Source organism: Triplophysa dalaica, chromosome 22, assembly GCF_015846415.1.
Source record: "Triplophysa dalaica isolate WHDGS20190420 chromosome 22, ASM1584641v1, whole genome shotgun sequence".
Lineage (NCBI taxonomy): Eukaryota > Metazoa > Chordata > Actinopteri > Cypriniformes > Nemacheilidae > Triplophysa > Triplophysa dalaica.
In genome coordinates this window covers 19,512,981-19,532,349 of record NC_079563.1, presented here as the reverse complement: position 1 = coordinate 19,532,349, position 19,369 = coordinate 19,512,981, and the positions used below count along the sequence as shown (strand labels likewise).

The 19,369-nt window shown below is 40.4% G+C and overlaps 1 protein-coding gene and 2 pseudogenes across 1 annotated transcript; all 3 read right to left on the bottom strand.

The window, feature by feature from the left end:
- Positions 1–2,396: 2,396 nt before the first annotated feature.
- Positions 2,397–3,466, bottom strand: LOC130411502 (trace amine-associated receptor 13c-like; annotated as a pseudogene).
- Positions 3,467–8,322: 4,856 nt separating this feature from the next.
- LOC130411501 (trace amine-associated receptor 13c-like) lies at positions 8,323–9,398 on the bottom strand (annotated as a pseudogene).
- Positions 9,399–14,892: 5,494 nt separating this feature from the next.
- Positions 14,893–15,923, bottom strand: LOC130411509 (trace amine-associated receptor 13c-like). The gene has a single exon (XM_056736174.1). The coding sequence runs from the start codon at positions 15,901–15,903 to the stop codon at positions 14,893–14,895; it is 1,011 nt and encodes a 336-aa protein (XP_056592152.1). The 5' UTR covers positions 15,904–15,923.
- Positions 15,924–19,369: the final 3,446 nt, after the last annotated feature.

Below are 19,369 nucleotides of genomic sequence, written 5' to 3'. Positions count from 1 at the left end.
TCTTTTGATGAAAATTCTATTTACTTTGTCACATTTTTTTCAGAGGTGGGTAGACTAGCCAAAATCTTTACTCAAGAAAAAGTACAAGTAACTAGAGTTGAATATCACATTTTAATCAATATTTTTAAGCATCATAAGCAGATATCTTTGCAATATACACACAGAAACTAAAGAATAGACAAACACTGAAGAGACAAGCATTTCTATACATTTTCGTCTAGTCTAGTCGTGGCCTAATGGTTAGGGAGTTGGACGCGTGACTAGAAGGTTGCCGGTTCGATCCTCAGGGCCGGCGGGTAGTGATTGAGGTGCCCTTGAGCAAGGCACTTAACCCCTACTTGCTCCCCGGGCGCTGCAGTGATAGCTGCCCACTGCTCCGGGTGTATGTGTGTTCACTACTCTCTGGATGGGTTAAAAGCAGAGGTATATTTCTGATATGGGTCACCATATCTGACAAATAGGTCACTTTCACTTTTTTTCACTTTCATATAGAGAAACTATCACTCATTTCCAACATTATTAAAATATTAAGATATTAAAGCCGTACACCCCTAACCTCACCCTAAACCCAAACTTTAATTAAAATAATAATAATTAAAATAATAATAATTAAAATAATTTTATGCCTTAAATCAATTTGATTGAAAACAAAAGCCTTTATGATCTGTAATGTTATAGAAAAATGTGAAAGAATGTTTTCATCAAGAGGTGGATTAGAAATTCCTGGTCAAATTCCCTTAAGAGATAAAAGATGAGAATTCTTGGCCAGTTTTGTGAAAGTCAGTCTAGAGAAACTGCCAGCAATCTAGAAGTACATCAATTCACAAATGTTCATTTCAATTATTATAGTTCACTAACAATGTCAATAATAGGCACAACTTACACTCATAAGTGTGAGTCAGTGTGTGAAAACTAGACTTAAAATCAAGTTATTTGTGACGAGCATCAGAGTTATAATTTTAATCATTTATTTTAATATGATTTACTGTCAGTCTTTAACGTGGCCTTAGTCAAACTAATTCAAAATCTAACGATGATACTTTCTGCAGCATTGTGTTGGAGAAAATGTGGTTATATAGGACATCATACACCCTTTTTTGGGGGTTGTCCAAAAATTCAGGATTTCTGGAAGTGTTAAGAAAGAAATAGACAAGATACTAGAGGTGGAGATAGCTTAAGATCCAGTGGTGTGTCTGTCGGGAGCAAAACCTGAACACAAGTACTGTGATAAACATTGTTATATACTAAAGATATTGTTATTGACAGCTAAAAAAATTATAACAGTGCATTGGGAAAAAGAAGAATCTCCAAGTTTGGTTCATTGGAATCAGAGACTAAAACAGGTTTATATAATGGAGAAAATGACGGCTTGCTTGCAAATGAAGATGGATATTTTTTTGCAAAGATGGAAAAACATCATAATATTATACTTGGATTCATAACCAAGAGAGGTTAGAAAGACTATGATAAACTAATGTAAACTCAATCTATGTAACACGTATGTCTTTCAAATCTCTTCAGAGTTATTATATATTGAATTAATGTTTCCTCTGTAAGGAAAATATATTAATGACAGAGAGATATGCTTGTATTTAATCTATTTTTCATTCAAATAAACTGTGAGGCAATGTATTGGATTGGATTATATTAGGTTCTTTTTACATTTTTCTTATATATATTTTTTTTCTTTTTCTTTATGTGTTAGGGTTTGAAAATGGAGATGTGAATGTTTGGCAAAAAATTAAATAAACATTTCCAGAAAAGTAAAATAAAGATTATACTTTCACAGGATATTCTTTATATTATGTTGGCTGCCCTGCTGACAAAATAATAGAACCCAATAGAACACAACCCAATAGAACACAAGAGATGCAGAGCAATAGAACATCCCTCAATGCCCAGACATTTTTATTTTGTAAAAGAAAATTTAAGGGTTCATAAGTGTATTTCAATGAAAACCTCTATAATATATGTAATGGTTTCTTTTTTTTAATCGGGTTGGTTTAGAATGCTCTCGATTACATATGAACTGTTTGGTTCCACAATGAGATAACTTATGTTTAAAATCATGTTTTTATTGTGTTCATTGGCTGCATTTTTTTGAGTTATTATGGCTTAAATCAAAACAAACCAACTGTGATATTAATTGGAATGCACAATAAAAAAACATGACTTTTTACTAATTTAAAAGTTATCTCATTTTAGAACCAAACTCTTCAAATACAGTAGATTTATACTCTCTGCATTCATGAGTGTGGTGGTGTTCATGGGGTGTCGATCTGGGAGGGAAAAAAATAGACTTCATCACTGGGTGGGTCTCTGTCTTTTTCACGTTTGAAAGAGATTTGTTCCTCATATCATTTTTTGCTATATGAAATGCAGTAGTAAGAATCAGGTCATGAATGATAATCCACCGTAATATTAACCAGAGAGGATGCCTGCTGAAATATTTTAAGGGTTAATATGTGTTTAACAGATTTTTTAAACCAGCTGTAAAAGAACGCATAGACGAGAGGATTCAGACTGGAGTTACAATACAGAACCCACATTAGTGTATTTGCAGTGGAGGATGAGATGACCGTGTTCCCCGCTACAGATATGATATAGTAGGGAATCCAACAAAACAGATAAACGCTCACAATGATTCCTAATGTCAGAGCAGCTTTGCTCTCAGATTTCCTCCTCGCTGAACCTTCTGTTAAATGTTTTCTACTCTTCATCAGAGAGTTAATAACTCTCACATGCTGATGTGCAACATAGAAAATCCTCAAATATAAAGATATGATCAAAGTGCAGGGAACAATGAAGGACAGGATCAGATCAGTGACTGACCAAGCGAAACTAATATAATATGGACACTGGCCATAACACGAGTCTGTTCCGCTCGAGGGATTGAAAAACCTGTTATGTGTAAAAAACGAGATGCTATAGACAAAAGAACAAAACCAGCTGAAACATACGATCACCAAAGTTCTAGATGTGGTTATTTGTTGCGGATATGACAAAGGATGACACACAGCCACATAACGGTCAATGGCAACCAAAACTAAATTGCAGAGAGATTCTGAGAGGAGAAGCCCAATGAACATTGAATACAGTCCACAGAAAATGTGTCCAAAGTACCAGCAGGTTGCAGTCAGCTTCATGCCTTCGATAGGAATCACAATGAGTCCCACGAGCATGTCGGCCACAGCCAGAGAGAGAATGAGCAGGTTGGTTGGAGTGTGAAGCTTCTTGAAGTGAGAGATGGAGATGATCACCAGCAGGTTCAGAAACACGGTCCATACAGACAGAAGTGAAAAAAACACATACATGACGTTGGATTCAAGTGTGGAGCGTTTGGTCTTGATGCACGATGAGTTAACAGCAGGAAAGCAGTATTGAGTCTCATGATCTTCTGTCTCATTGGCCATGAGTGTCGTCCTCCTGTGAGGAGTTTGATCTGATCTCTGTACTGTCCTCACATTTATACAGAGTCTGAATCAGACTGACCAACCCATTCACCTCCCACTGTGATGCTGCTTAATGACATAGTTGATGTTATACTATATTTTAATGAAGGATCTATTGACAGAAATGCAATATAACATAAAACTGTCTTCAGAGATGTATAATAGTGTTGGGTTCGAGTCCAAGTCCTTATTAAATACAAGTCCATTAGAAAAATTTGAAATGGCATTATTTTTACAAAAAGCACAAAAAAAGGAAACCAACACCAATTAGATCCAAGTCCTAAAAATAAAGCCTTCAAAGTTTGTAATAAATTTAGGCGATAAAACTTAAAGATATTAAAGCTGTACACCCCCAACCTCAACCTAAACCCAAACTTTATGAATAAAAAATAACTTTAAGTCTTAAATCAATTTGATTGAAAACAAACGCCTTTATGATCTGTAATGTGATAGAAAAATGTGAAAGAACGTTTTCAGCGAGAGGTGGATTAGAATCCTGGTTCCCTTTCTGTCGGTCTCTCGACGTTGTGTCGAACCGACTGATGGGGTTTGTCTTGAGAACCTATCAACTTCGGCTAGACTTAAAAATGGCCAATAAAATTGGCGAATGAAATTTCTACTACACTTCTGCCGGATTCTTAAGACGTGGTGCAGTTGACTGTCGCTTCCTGCAGCGGTGTCTCCTGGACGTCTATGCAGTTCCAGAAGAGTTTTTTCTCTAAAAATGTTTTTTCTACCTCTCCAACAGATCCTTCAGGGTGTCATTGAGGGGCTCCCTGTCCACTGCTCACCACTTGATCACGGGGGTCCCTCGGGGATCGCTGCTTGGACCGCTGCTTTTTTTCATCTACACAACATCCTTGTGACCCCTTATACAGGCACATGGCTTCTCGTATCACTGTTATGCTGATGACACCCAGATCTACTCGTTTCACCCAGACGATGCCACTTTAGCAGCTCGCATTACAGCTTGCCTCGAGGACATATCAGCTTGGATAAAAGGGCATCACCTCCAGCTGAACCATGCCAAGACAGAATTACTCATGTTTCCGGCACACCCTACGGTGCTACACAATCTCAACATCCATCTTGGCAATACCACAATAACTCCTTCCAAAACAGCCAGGAACCTCTGAGTCATTTTTGATCAACAGTTGTCCTTCAATGATCACATTGCAAAGACAACACGGTCATGCCGATACGCCTTATTCAACATAAGAAAGGTTAGACCCTATCTCACTGCATGCGGCACAACTCCTTGTCCAGACCCTGGTAATCTCAAGGTTGGACTCTTCTGTGAATACCTGACAGACAAATAAAATAAAAAATAAAAAAACTTTCTCTCAACAGGTAGTGGTCTAGCTTTTGTTGAAACCAGTAACTGTGTATTGGCACCTAATGTATTATGGCTCCTGTATAACTTATCGCTTGATGCTCCCTAACTCTTTGTAAGTCGCTTTGGATAAAAGCGTCTGCTAAATGAATAAATGTAAATGTAAAAGAGCTAATTTCTCCACCGTGGCATGTCCCGCTGTTCTCGCGGGTGCAACTCATCGAGGAGGGGGACGGACACGATGTCTGCCTCAAGTGTTTGGGTTTCCAGCAATCTGAGGCAGCCTTTGTGGATATGTCCTGCCCGCACTCCGGGCGGATGATGGTTGAGATGTTGCATCACGTGTGGCTGTGTTCCCTTGGGACCCAGCCACCACCTCATTTGCTTCTAGTTCCGTGACAGCAGTGGCTATGGCCCTGCCGTTCGCTACGGCAAGCAGCGAAGGTGATATGAGGATTACTGTGAGCGTTAATCCACCAGCCACTGGCTCGTTGACAGTTCACACCTCTTTGTTTCGTCTGACCATTCCCAAAAAGAGACGGTTCCACCCCATCTTGTTCCTCAACCACGTATTCAGAAACGGTGCATGATGATGATATGTCTCTTGCAGCATCTGAGGGTGACTAACTGGCATCCAACTCAGACGATTTCTCGGAGCTCCCTCCCTCGGGGGTCGAGCCCAGGAAGAAGCAGGCCGCAGTGAGCATTGGGTTGCAGTGCTCGTACCTACTGGAGCTGGACCACAGAACAATGTCTGGCCGCAGGTTGGTCGATGCAATTTCAAAGGGGAAAGTAAGTATGTGGTTAAAAATACTTGCATTTCCCAATCCCTTGCTATACTTGCACATTTCTTTCATGAGTTCTCCTCTAAACGGTGAGACCATGTTGGTATCTCCACTAAACTCCACTCTACGGTAAAAAGTGGTCTCTGTAGTGCATCCCCCTTTTGAGGAAGTAGCACTTACCCAGTATCACTACGGTACCAGGTGGCATCTGTCAAATTTCATTCACCAATTTCATTAGCTTTTTCTAAGTCTAGTCGAAGTTGATAAATATTGAAGACAAACCCCATCTGTCGGTTCAACACTACGTCTGGTTCCCTCCATCAGGGAACTGAGGTAACATCCGTAACCAAGACATTTCCTGTGCCAAACCGTCCATACTTTACACCTTACGCCACTGGAGTCGATATTTAAAAGAGTGTCATTCCTACACGACTAATCTCTATTCCAATCACATATTGGTGGGCGGAGCGAGTACAAATAGTCTTTGCCAACAAAACAGCCTATTTGTACTCCGTGGAAATAGACACTGATATTTTTACTACACATTTCGTTATCATGCATTCGTTTTTATTTAGCTATCGTCTCTTTTTCATTAGTCAAAACATGTAGTTAAAGGCAGGGTGGGTGATCCTGTCCACAAGCGTGGATTAACGCACAGGTTTACCTAAACTGAAGCCTATGGGCCCCTCCTGTTTATGGGCCTCTGATTGGATTATTTATTTTGAAATAATTTCAGCGCAAATAAAAAATAGACCCTCATTGGCCCATCAGAAATATAACAAAAAATAAGCCGGTGATTCAATAGATGTTACATTTGACTCATATCTGTCCAATCAGCTGCTGGTGAAATCCTGACAATCATTTTCATTTACGTCACTGCAGTTGCTAGACGGAATAGCGGCAAAATGTCTGAAAGAAAGTACAATAGTGGAGCACAAAAATGGAAAATACAAAGATTAAAAGAACAACGTGACCAAGATAGCAGCAGGAGGACTGGGACCTCGCATTGGCTAACATCGGTGCTACAGTTGAAACAACTGCAGCGGGATCCTTAGCTGTTGCAGAAGTTAGCTCATCATGTAATCAGGTAGTTATTCCACAACGACACATATATTATACATGTTGGTTTTTAATAAGGGCTTAGTTTTATACACAGTTTAGGTAATGCACGGTGGTTTGTGTCTTAGCAAAGATCCACTGAGGCTTTTTTAGGGGCAGTTTATGTTTCGCATATACTTGTAAAAAACTGGAGCTTGCGCTCTCATGGTGTTTGCCATTGCAAAGTAACCCAGAATGCAGAGGAAACACTGTAGTATTGATGTGTGTCCAAGTGCTTCAGTATGATTGTTCTGATGCCCATCGCAGTGTTGGTTTGTGTCTCCCCTTGATTCTATCGAACCCTGGTGCGTTTACATTCATTTTACGTCACCATGAACATCCATGACACATGAGAGTAAAAGGAGTATGGGTCAATTTATTGTGTTTAATATCTTGGTGCTATTATGCGCAGCACAGAGTAAACAACACTTGGTTTTACTGTATGTTCGCTTGCAGAGCTTTCTGCTGCTTTCAAACAGACTATGTATCAGGACTAATTTTAAATCAGGAAACATCTTATTACCCAAAAAATGCAGGCTCACTCTTGCTCAAATCCAAGGTAAATTACAAACGCTATCATTTCTACAGGTGTTTTAATGAATACATTGTAATCGACTAAAGCGCATGGACAGTTTGTGTGAAAGGCACCTGAAAGCCACTTAAGGGGGGCCTCACCTAAAGAGCAGCCTAGGGGCCCCTGACCACCTTGATCCACCCCTGCCTGTCCAGAATCACATAGAGGGTTGGATTTTAGCTAGCAGGCTAAACTTAGCACCTTTCTCAACCACTCCTTAAACAAACAATTTTCGTCATAGATTTTAGCTTAAATTTACATTTAGTCATATAGTAGACGCTTTTATCAAAGCGACTTACAAAGAGTTCAGGGAGCAATAAAGCAATATGTCATTCAGGAGCAACGATATTAACACTACAGTGGTTGCAGATTCATCAAACAGGGCCCATGACTCCGCTATTGGCGGCTAGGCGCTCCCTATATGGAAATTCTGTGCATGCAGACCCTCCTCTGATTGAAACGCCCATGCGCTCATTAAAATGACTAAGAACAAATTCATACTAGTGTAATAATAACCTCTTGGATTTGCATTGCATATAAAAAAAAATCCCGTGCTACTTAAGACTGGTTTTGTTGTCCAGGGTCAGATATATAAATACATACATTTATATATGTATGAAGATTTTGGTTCCAAAATGAGATTTTTAAAAAATTCAAAAATCATGTTTTTTATTGTGCATTCTAATTAATATCAGTCAAACTGCCGTTGGTTTGTTTTGATTTAGGCTATTATAACTAAAACAATACAGCCAGCTAACACAATAAAAACATGAGAACATAATAAAAAACATGATATTTGAAAATCTCATTTTGGAACCAAACTCTTCATATATACAATTAATATAACATAATATCTTATTACACATTTAAAAGAGTTACATTATATAATTGAGAAGACAGTAAAGACACATTTTTTTATGAAATAAGAATATTTGGCCTCTATGAAGGATGCACATCGTGATATAGTACACAGTATAGTTTTGCCTTGCCTAACAAAGTAATAGATGTTTTGTGTCTAGATCTCCATTGCAAAACAAAAACAGACTAAAAAAGCAATGTTTGATTACCCACACACAGACTTTATGAACGATTATCTGTAAGAATGTCCACCAGTGTGGATGCAGGGCGAAATATTTTAAGAGTTAAGATGTGTTTAAGAGCCTTTCTAAACCAGGAGTAAAATAAAGCGTACACTAGAGGATTTACAGCAGAGCTTACATACATAGTCCAAGTCAGAAAATTTGCAGTAGTGGCAGAAAAGATTTTACTTCCTGTGAGAGTAAAAATATAGATCGGCACATAACAGAGAAGATGAATCGCCACAATGATTCCTAATGTTAGAGCAGCTTTTCCGTCGGATTTCCTCCTCTTTGAGCCCTGCGTCACATCTCTTTGTCTGTTCACCAGAGAGTTTATCACTTTCACTTGCCGTTGAGCAACGTAGAAGATTTTCAAATACAAAATGATGATCATGGCACAAGGAACCAGAAAAGTGACAAAGAAATCAGTGACTCTCCAACCGAAACTAAAAATAAAGGTACACTCTCCGTAACACACACCAGATCGGCGTAAAGCGTCGCTGTCGAAATATCCATTACCAACTACAATGATGGTGATGTAAGATGATGAGCAAAACCAGGTGAGAAAAATAGCCACCAAACTTTTAGACATTGTTATACTCTGTGTGTACAGTAAAGGGTAAATAACGGCCATGAAACGATCAAAAGCGATGAAAATTAAATTACTGAGAGATGCAGAGAGAAAAACTCCCAGTGTAAATATAAACAGTCCACAGAAAATGTCTCCAAAGAACCAGCAGGTCTCGATCAGTTTGACGGCCTCTACAGGAATCACAATGAGTCCCACGAGCATGTCGGCCACAGCCAGAGAGAGAATGAGCAGGTTGGTTGGAGTGTGAAGCTTCTTGAAGTGAGAGATGGAGATGATCACCAGCAGGTTCAGAAACACGGTCCATACAGACAGAAGTGAAAAAAACACATACATGACGTTGGATTCATGTGTGGAGCGTTTGGTCTTGATGCACGATGAGTTAACAGCAGGAAAGCAGTATTGAGTCTCATAATCCTCTGTCTCATTGGCCATGAGTGTCGTCCTCCTGTGAGGAGTTTGATCTGATCTCTGTACTGTCCTCACATTTATACAGAGTCTGAATCAGACTGACCAACCCAATCACCTCCTACTCTCATGCTGCATCATTACATCATTATTTTCGTTTCATTGCTTGAACTAATAAAATTGTGCTTCATAGTTCAACCTACAATAAAAAATATGTGATATAACAACAGAATTTTAGGACTGGGTCTATTTCAGTTATAATTACTTGAGGCCCGTATCCTCATATTGTCACAAGATAAACCGAGGTAGAAGGAGAACTAAATAGTGTCCAGAAAATACTTGAAATGGGAATCAGGTGGAGGTGAAATAAACAATGTCAGGTGTGCATGCACGGAATTGTGGGAATTTGAATCCGTTAGAGAACATGCAGGCGGAGAGTGTTACAGTACTCCCCTCCTCTCCAGATGCGTCGTTTGCGCGGTAACAAAAGCAAGGGGCACAGGGGTTGGGAGAGGGGTGGAGAAGGGGCAGTCACTAGGGCCAGGTAGTCAATGTAACCGACATGGAGACCGAGAGCCGATGGAAACAGGTGACGCTGAGGATCCAGCGGGACCAAGAAGAACCGAAGTTGCCCCTGACCTAGGTGGAGACGGAGACCTGGGAGTCCACAGCGAGACCGGAGCGACTGACGACCAAGGAGTAGCCAACACGAGGGAGAAGACCAACAGAGCCGATCGGGACTGAGCTACGAAGCGCAGCAGGAGGAGCAGAGTCCTGAGGGAAAGACGGCACGCCGACCGACCCAGGTTGATCGGAGGGAAACCGGCTGAGCCAGTGGAAGACCGGATGACGATGGAGACAGGGGAGTATGTGGCTGAAGGGACGCCACGGGGTCGATGCGCCGAGGTTGCGCTGCTGACAGGAAGCAGTGGCATCGACGACAGACCAGACGGAGGAGGAAGAGGGACGGTAGGTGAAAATTCTGAACCGGAGTCCATTCTGGAACAGGATCCAGGGGCAACACATCCTGGAATGGGATCCAAGGGGACTAACTCAGGGGCGGGAACGAGGGGAATTTGCTTCGGAACGAGCTCTGTGGGCGTCCAGAACAGGGGGTCGAATTCCCAGAGTAGCTGCTGTGCCAAGGGAAGCTTGAAAAGAACAATTCCAGTAGGCTCCGGCTATAGCCATACTGCCTTCCATACCTTGACCGAGACTAACGGCAGAATCCGGGAAGTCACGAGACACTGGGGCTTCGGAGGTCTGAGGCGCGTCAACCACGTGAGCCGGAACAAGCCCCCCATTTAAAGCCAGGATCGGATTATTACTGTACTTGGTCTCATCTCTTTCCCCGATGTAGATTCACACCCAGCTCCCTGGAGGACTCTGTTAATAAAGGATTTATCCACGTCGGGAAGCATGAGGAGAGCGAGTAACTTGTCATCCAGTCCTGTCAGAAAGAAATGGTAAAGCTCAGGGTCGCTACAACTCACCAGCTGGGACGCCTCAAAGAATTCCTCAGCGTACCTCAGAGAGGTAACATTCCAGTCCGGTAGTTCTTATTATTTGGGTCGGTTATTCTGACACAAGATTCTTGGGAACAGAAGGATGTCACCACCACATGTAAGGGTGTCAGGTTTAATAAATCCAAATTAATCGAAAAACCACAACGTAAATCCACAGGTTAACAGGTTCCTTTGTAAAACGGGTAAGAAAACAAGCAGGGTACAATCCAAGCAGGCATCAACGTCCATAGAGACTAGAGCAACCAACCACAACTAACATTTAATAACCGACCATAAACAGAGGCAGAGGGAGAACTAAATAATGTCCAGAAAATATGTGAAATGGGAAACAGGTGCGGGTGAAATCAACAATGTCAGGTGCAGGGAATTGTGGGAATTGGAGTCCATTAGAGAACATGCAGGCGGAGAGTGTTACACATATAGCCCCCATATCATCCAATATTACCCTCATGTTCCTGCAAGATCGAATCCGCTTTTTGCCGAACTACATTTTCATATCACAAATCAGATCATACAGGCATTTATTTTCAACAAAATGAAGAAAATATCTGAAAATGCCTCTCAGGTTTAAAAAAAATACTGTGGTAGACAATATGAGACCAGTTTTATTGCACTTATGCGTTTTAGTGTCCTTATGTTGTTCCAAGTGCTTACATTGTTTACCTCATTTGTGAGTCGCATTGGATAAAAGCGCCTGCTAAATGACTAAATGTAAAAGGTAAGGTAAGGAGTCGTGGAGAGGTCTATATTGTTGTATTGTTAGTTGGCATCCATTTAATACTTTAAAGTAAAGAGTGAAAGAGCCAGATAATTTTATAAAACGGTCAGTTTGGTCCTTGATTCTGATTGGCTGAGCTGAGTTCTAAGCCATTATAAAATACACTGATTTATAACAGCTGACCGCATTACATGGCCTAAATATAACTTATTTACTTTATTTTACAAAACCTTGCTACGCATATGGAACAACCGTTTTATAAAAGCATTAAGCCCCACAAACGTTTGACAACTGTTTCATCATTTAATGTTAGGACCGTTCGATAGCCTTTCCTGTGGCTCAGTGGTTAGAGCATGGTGCTAGAAACGAATGTATAGTACATTTACATTAACATTTAGCTGACCCTTTTATCCAAAGGACTTACAGAGAGTTCAGGGAGCAAAAATACAACAGGAGCTAATACAAAGTAACAAGTTTCAACAAAAGCCATAACAAAACCTGTTGATAGATAGGGGGTTACTTTTGATTCTTTTTTTTCTCATTTGTTCGTCAAGTACTTACAGAAGAGATGGGTTTTTAAGTAACTTTTTGAATGTTTTTAGAGATGTGGTTGACCTGACTGAGTTACGAAGAATGATCCACCAGGAAGTAAAATTATCTACTGCCCTTTTGAGAAGGCAATACAAGATGTCGCTGGTTTGATAAAACAGGGTTCTTGATGGGGAGTAGGAGTATAGGAGGGTGTGAAAGTATAACGTTGCAGAACCAGTGATAGTCCTGTAGGCAAGCATTACTCAACTCAACTCAACTATATTTATATAGCGCTTTTTATAATTTTCATTGTTACAAAGCAGCTGTACATGAGACACATTGAATACAAGTATGAATTATTAGTGACTAGAATCTGATACAGCCATCAACCGGTAGCCAGTGGAGAGAGATGAAAAGGCGTGTCACAGGAGCCTTTTTGGGCTGTTGGAAGATGAGGCGTGCTGCTGCGTTCTGAATCAGCTGGAGTGGATTGATAGCTTTTGCAGGAAGACCAACAGGGAGAGCATTGCAGTAGTCCAACCTTGAGATCAGCAGGGCCTGTACAAGGAGTTGTGCCGCATGCTCAGTGAGATAGGGTCTAACACTTCTAATATTGAATAAGGCATATCAGCATGACCTCGTTGTCTTTGCAATGTGATCATTAACGGGAAGCTGTTCATCAAATATGACTCCGAGGTTCCTGGCTGTTTTGGAAGGAGTTATTGTGGTATTGCCAAGTTGGATGGTGAGACTGTGTTGCACCGTAGGGTGTGCCAGAAACATGAGTATGTCTGTCTTGGCAGGGTTCAGCTGGAGGTGATGTTCTTTCATCCAAGCTGAGATGTCTTCTAGAATGGCTGTTATGCGAGCTGCTACAGTGGTATCGCCTGGGTGAAATGAGATGTAAATCTGGGTGTCATCAGCATAACAGTGATTCGAGAAGCCATCTGCCCGTATGATGGGTCCCAAGGATGTCGTGTAAATGGAGAAGAGGAGCATTCCAAGCACAGATCCCTGAGGGACCCCAGTGATCATGTGGTGAGCAGAGGACAGCGAGAGTTGGGACATGAGCCAGAGGAGAGGAGTGCATGAGATTTCTTGAGATGACAGGGTTGCTAGCAGTATCTGGTGATTCAGTGTGCAGATAAGTCTAGCATTTTTTCAATATGGGCCCGGACCTAACTTGCTCCGCCACTGCGCACACACTGACATCTTCATCATCAGTTTGTTTACTCTTACTGATGTTTGACAGCTTGAATGGTGTTAGATCTCTGAGGACCAATTATAATCGTTGTGTTCGCCCGCTGATCTATATTCATGAAATTCATTACAGGTGTGAAATAACACACTGGTGCAATAGCTTCTCTCTGCGGTCACTTACATTACACTTTATATTGATGATGTAATTCAATAAGTTACATACTATTAACCTTTTTCAAAGGTCAGATAAAGTGGCTTTGAAAGACAAAGATGAGGCTGCTTCGCATTGGCACTTTTGTATGATATAGTTCTGTTTAACGTCTGTGAGCATTAAGGGCTAACACATAAACACACATCTGTTTGACATCTGATTTATATTCATGCTCATATCATAAACATAGTTATTTGTTAAAAAAACTAATTTGGTGAGATAATTGTACCAACCAGTAAAATACAACACAAACAGTTTGCATAAACACACATAAATTGTTGATTCGTTCAGATTTTGTAAGAGAGTACATCTGTGATCTACCAAACATTGACACAAAGACAAAAGAGTGAGACAATAAAACCAAAGAAATCTTCAATGGTAAAAGATATGTGCTTCATTGACATTTAACTCATTTAACATTTAATTTAAATTAACTTATACACAAAAGGACTCAACTGTGACTATAAAGTTCATGTGAAAAAACTATAAGCCAGAACAAATTTCTGGTGATTTTATAGGCAAAATTAAGTCGCAAATGGCAAGATTCAAGACTGCTGAAGTCAGAGAACCTCTATTATCTTGACATGCTACTGCATTAATACATATATAATGCCTTTTATAAGTTTAACATTTGTATATAGAAAATTGCTACATAAGCTATATGTATTTCAAAATACCTTCTTCTGAGTTGTGCAGTAGAAAGAAAGTCATACAGGTTTGAAAAGACAAGACAAGTGAATGATGACAGAATTAACATTTTTGGGTGAACTATCTCTTTAACTTCTGGTACACATCCGCCAGGAATAGAGTCCATGTAGATTATTCCTGATAACAATCTTAAGAAATAACAAGTAGATTACATTAGCTAGCGAGTTAAAAAGTCAAAGTATCATTTTGGGTTTCCAGAAGAACCGTTACTTGGCTAAACTTAAATATGACAAGGATACACGACCCATTCAAAACAAAATGTTTATTGAATAGAACTATTATAAAAATATATAAATCAAATAAAAGTAAATTAAATATAAATAGTTGTATTATTAGCCACTAGCCAGGCCGATAAAGAAACACAGACCGGAGGTTAAGAAACGTGATATTTGAAATGATGTTTGATTCCATAAATCACTTTCAATAAGACCAATAATCATGTCTTTTACAGAGACTACATCAGCTGAATGATGGTTTAGTCTTTAAGGGGTTTGGTCATGCTTTTAATTGTTTACTAAATAATACAAATACAGAGATACAGATAAGACACTGAGAAAGAAAGAGACAAGAAGGACTCAATAAACAAAGTAACTGTTATAAATTAGATTTTGCTGACAATAGCTCTGTTTCCTTGAATGGTTTAACAGATGACAAAAAAAAAACAGTACTGGACTGACGTCTTATGAATGATGATCTGCAAGAATATTAACCAGAGAGGATGCTGGACTGAATATTTTAAGAGTCAAGATGTGTTTTAATGCCCTCCTAAACCAGGGGTAAAATAAAGCATACACAAGAGGATTTAAACCTGAGCTAGAATAAACAGTCCAGATCATTAAGTTTAAGACAGAGGGGGCATCTGCACTCACTGCAAGATAAAAAATATAGCTTGACCAGCAGAGAAGATGAATAAGCACAATGATCCCTAATGTAAAAGCAGCTTTACTCTCTGACTTCCTTTTTATTGAACCTTCTGTTAGATGTTTTCCACTCTTTATCAGAGAGTTTATAACTTTCACATGCTGTTGTGCGACACAAAATATCCTCAGATAGAAAGTGATGAGCACAATAAAAGGCAAAAAGAAACCCACAATCTGGTCAACAACTCTCCATACAAAACCCATTACAATGGTACACTCTCCATAACACCCATCTGTTCTGTTCGAGGTGATAATATATTTGTTGACAGTGATAACTGTGGTGATATAAGCGGGGGAGAAAAACCAGCAGAGACAGATGGAAATTAAAGTTTTAGATGTCGTTATTTTTCGTTCATACTGTAAAGGGTAACACACAGCAATAAAACGGTCAATAGCAATAAGTATAAGATTATTAAAAGACATTGAGAGGAGCAGTCCCATGATGATTAAAAACAGTCCACAGAAAATGTCTCCAAAGTACCAGCAGGTCTCGATCAGCTTGACGGCCTCTACAGGCATCACGATGAGTCCCACGAGCATGTCGGCCACAGCCAGAGAGAGGATGAGCAGGTTGGTTGGAGTGTGAAGCTTCTTGAAGTGAGAGATGGAGATGATCACCAGCAGGTTCAGAAACACGGTCCATACAGACAGAAGTGAAAAAGACACATACATGACGTTGGATTCAAGTGTGGAGCGTTTGGTCTTGATGCACGATGAGTTAACAGCAGGAAAGCAGTATTGAGTCTCATGATCTTCTGTCTCATTGGCCATGAGTGTCGTCCTCCTGTGAGGAGTTTGATCTGATTTCTGTACTGTCCTCACATTTATACAGAGTCTGAATCAGACTGACCAACCCATTCACCTCCTATTGTAATGTTGCGTCATGACATTATTTTATTTTCATCGCTTGAACTAATAAAATTGTGCTTCATAATTGAACCTACAATTAAAAATACTTTATATAACAACAGAATTTTAGGCCTGGATCTATTTTAGTTATAGTTACTTAGATTAATCAAGTAGCTTTTTTTGAAACGTCTTTTTGACTCACACAGATATGTATATAAGCCAGTGGTTCCCAAACTTTTTGAAAGCAAGACATCAATTTGTAGTGTTTTTTCTCCCACGGCACCCCAACCCTGATTCAACTAAATGTACATGGATCAAACTCTTAGAAATATATGTCAGAGTGGTAGCCCAGTGGTTAGTGCTCCAGACACATATAGATGATATTTGTGGTGAGGAAGGCGGGAGAGCCATGAGGTGGGGCCGGTGGCGTGAGTGATAGTTGGAATCAGCTGTGCGCACACCGGTCCTGCATATCTCACGGAGGAAATCGGGAGCATAAGAGGACGAGCGACAGGACTGCTGACGAGAGAGGACCCGGACTCAGTGAGATACAGTTGTGTTCAAAATTATTCAACCTCCAATACTGTGAATGGTTTTAGGGAATTTAGTGTACATTTGTAATTGTATTCAGAATGAAATCCTACAAGGACTTCTTAAAGAACCATATGCAACTAAAATGACATCAATTAGTTTTGTAATACAGTAGTAAATGTTTCTTTTGTGAACTCTTCATTGACATAATTATTCAACCCCTTAAAGACTACCACTCTGAAGAACAGAGGTTCAATGAAGTGTTTTCAATCAGGTAATGAAAACACCTGTGGATATCAGGGAGCAGCAATAAAGCCTAATAAGCACCAATTAGGCAGCTTTAAAATGACTGTGATACTCAGCTCCTTCTAGACATTTACTGGTGTGGTTACAAACATGGTGAGGTCAAGAGAATGGTCCAGGAAGACAAGAGAACAGGTGATTACTCTTCACAGGAAGGGCAATGGCTAGAAGAAGATTGCAAAGATGTTAAACATACCAAGAGACACCATAGGAAGCATCATTCGCAAATTCAAGGCAAAGGGCACTGTTGAAACGCTACCTGGTCATGGCAGAAAGAAGATGCTGACTTCGACTGCTGTGCGCTACCTGAAGCGTAGAGTGGAGAAAAGTCCCCGTGTGACTGCTGAGGAACTGAGAAAAGATTTCTCAGATGTGGGTACTGAAGTTTCTGCTCAGACAATACGGCGCACCCTGCGTAATGAAGGCCTCCATGCCAGAACTCCCTGGCGCACCCCCTTGCTGTCCCCAAAGAATAAGAAGAGTCGACTGCAGTATGCCAAAAGTAATGTGGACAAACCACAGAAGTTTTGGGATAGTGTTCTGTGGACTGATGAAACAAAATTAGAACTGTTTGGGCCCATGGATCAACGCTATGTTTTAACAAGGCCTATGAAGAAAAGAACACCTTGCCTACTGTGAAGCATGGCGGGGGGTCAATCATGCTTTGGGGCTGTTTTGCTTCTGCAGGTACTGGGAAGCTTCAGCGTGTGCAAGGTACCATGAATTCTCTTCAGTACCAGGAGATATTGGATGACAATGTGATGCAGTCCGTCACAAACCTGAGGCTTGGAAGACGTTGGACCTTTCAACAGGACAATGATCCCAAGCATACATCCAAGTCCACTAGAGCAAGGTTGCAGATTAAAGGCTGGAACATTTTGAAGTGGCCATGATGAATGGGCGAAGATACCCGTAGATCGCTGCAAGACACTTGTGTCAAGCTATGCTTCACGTTTAAAAGCTGTTATAACTGTAAAAGGATGTTGTACTAAGTACTAAGATTGAATGTCACTTGGGGGTTGAGTAAAACTGATAATGATGTGAGCTCAGAAAAGACATTTGTGGTTATTTCATTATAAATGTTATGTTATATTTGTCTGACCTACACGTGCCTCTTTGATTTAATTGTAAGCAGGATGACTGAATGATCATAATCAATGTCAAACCGACCAAAACAATCAATTTCAGTGGGGGTTGAATAATTTTGAACACAACTGTATGTGATGATCGGTGTGCGCACAGCTGATTCCAACTATCACTCACGCCACCGGCCCCACCTCATGGCCCTCGTCCCGCCTTCCTCACCACAATATTGTTGACTTGTTGGCTCATGGTTTCACACACCGTCTCTTACCCTAATTTTCCTGTCTGCTTCCACTGTCCTATACTGGATGTCTCTGGCAGTTTGGGCCTCTTTTACAGAAATCACATTTTGACACGCAGTGGCTTAGTGTCTGGGTGAGAAGGAACACATGGTCCTGGGGGATTTGGGGCCCACATCCAAGTTTTATTCATGGCCGCTTATATTGTAGAAAAATACTAAAAGACTGACTACTTTTCTCAGTTGAAATAAGCTGAATGACTGATTACAAGGTTGGATACATGTGTGATACTAATAAAAAAAAACGAATTAGTTTGAAATATCACTATAATTCAATTATGTATTATGTTTTCTATGGGGTACCAAAAAATGTGTCCAGGCCATTTTTGAATATCTTTGTAGAAAAAGCAATAATTAATCTCTTTCCAAAGCTTCTTTGCTCTATTCTATGACATACCAAAGGCATGTAAGTATACATGATACAATAGCTTTTAATTTCATCACTCTTCAGGAGGAATGAAGCATTATTTCAATGAGCTGTAAGGATACCAACAAATTTGAGCAAGTCTGTAGGTGCTAATACCAAGTCAGAGAAAGAGAGTGTTCGTTTTTTTCTTTTTTTCTCATTCGTCCATCAAGTATCCACAGAAGAGATGGGTTTTCCAGTAGTTTTTTTAATGTTGTGAGAGATGTGATTGACCGGATTGAGTAAGGAAGAACGTTCCACCAGGAAGGAGTTGTGAAGGAGAAGGAGCGGGAAAGCGATTTACTGCCCTTATGAGATGGCGAAACAAGACCCCGCTCGTTTGCTGAATGCAGGGCTTTCGATGGGGTGTAGGAGTGTAGTAGAACCAGTGATAGTCCTCCAGGCAAAAATTAGTGACTTGAATCTGATACGGCCTTCAACCGTCAGCCAGTGGACAGAGATGAAAAGGGGTGTCACATGAGCCCTTTTGGGCTGTTGGAAGATGAGGCGTGCTGCTGCGTACTGAACCAGCTGGAGCGGTTTGATAGCCTTTGTAGGAAGGAGAACATTTCAGTAGTCTAACTATTTGACTATTTGAGCGTGATCTACACGCGTCGACATTTAAATAACAAGCCTCAGGAAATAACCGATGTCCAGTAATGCGCAACGCAGTCGGAAACAGACGAAGGGGGGGGGGGGGGTAAGTGATCTTTCATACATGCCCGGACCTAACTTGCTCCGCCACTTCGCACACACTTACATCTTCA

Coding starts and splice junctions, on each gene's coding strand:
- LOC130411509 (XM_056736174.1), bottom strand. CDS start 15,903: ATGGCCAATGAGACAGAAGATCATGAGACTCAATACTGCTTTCCTGCT.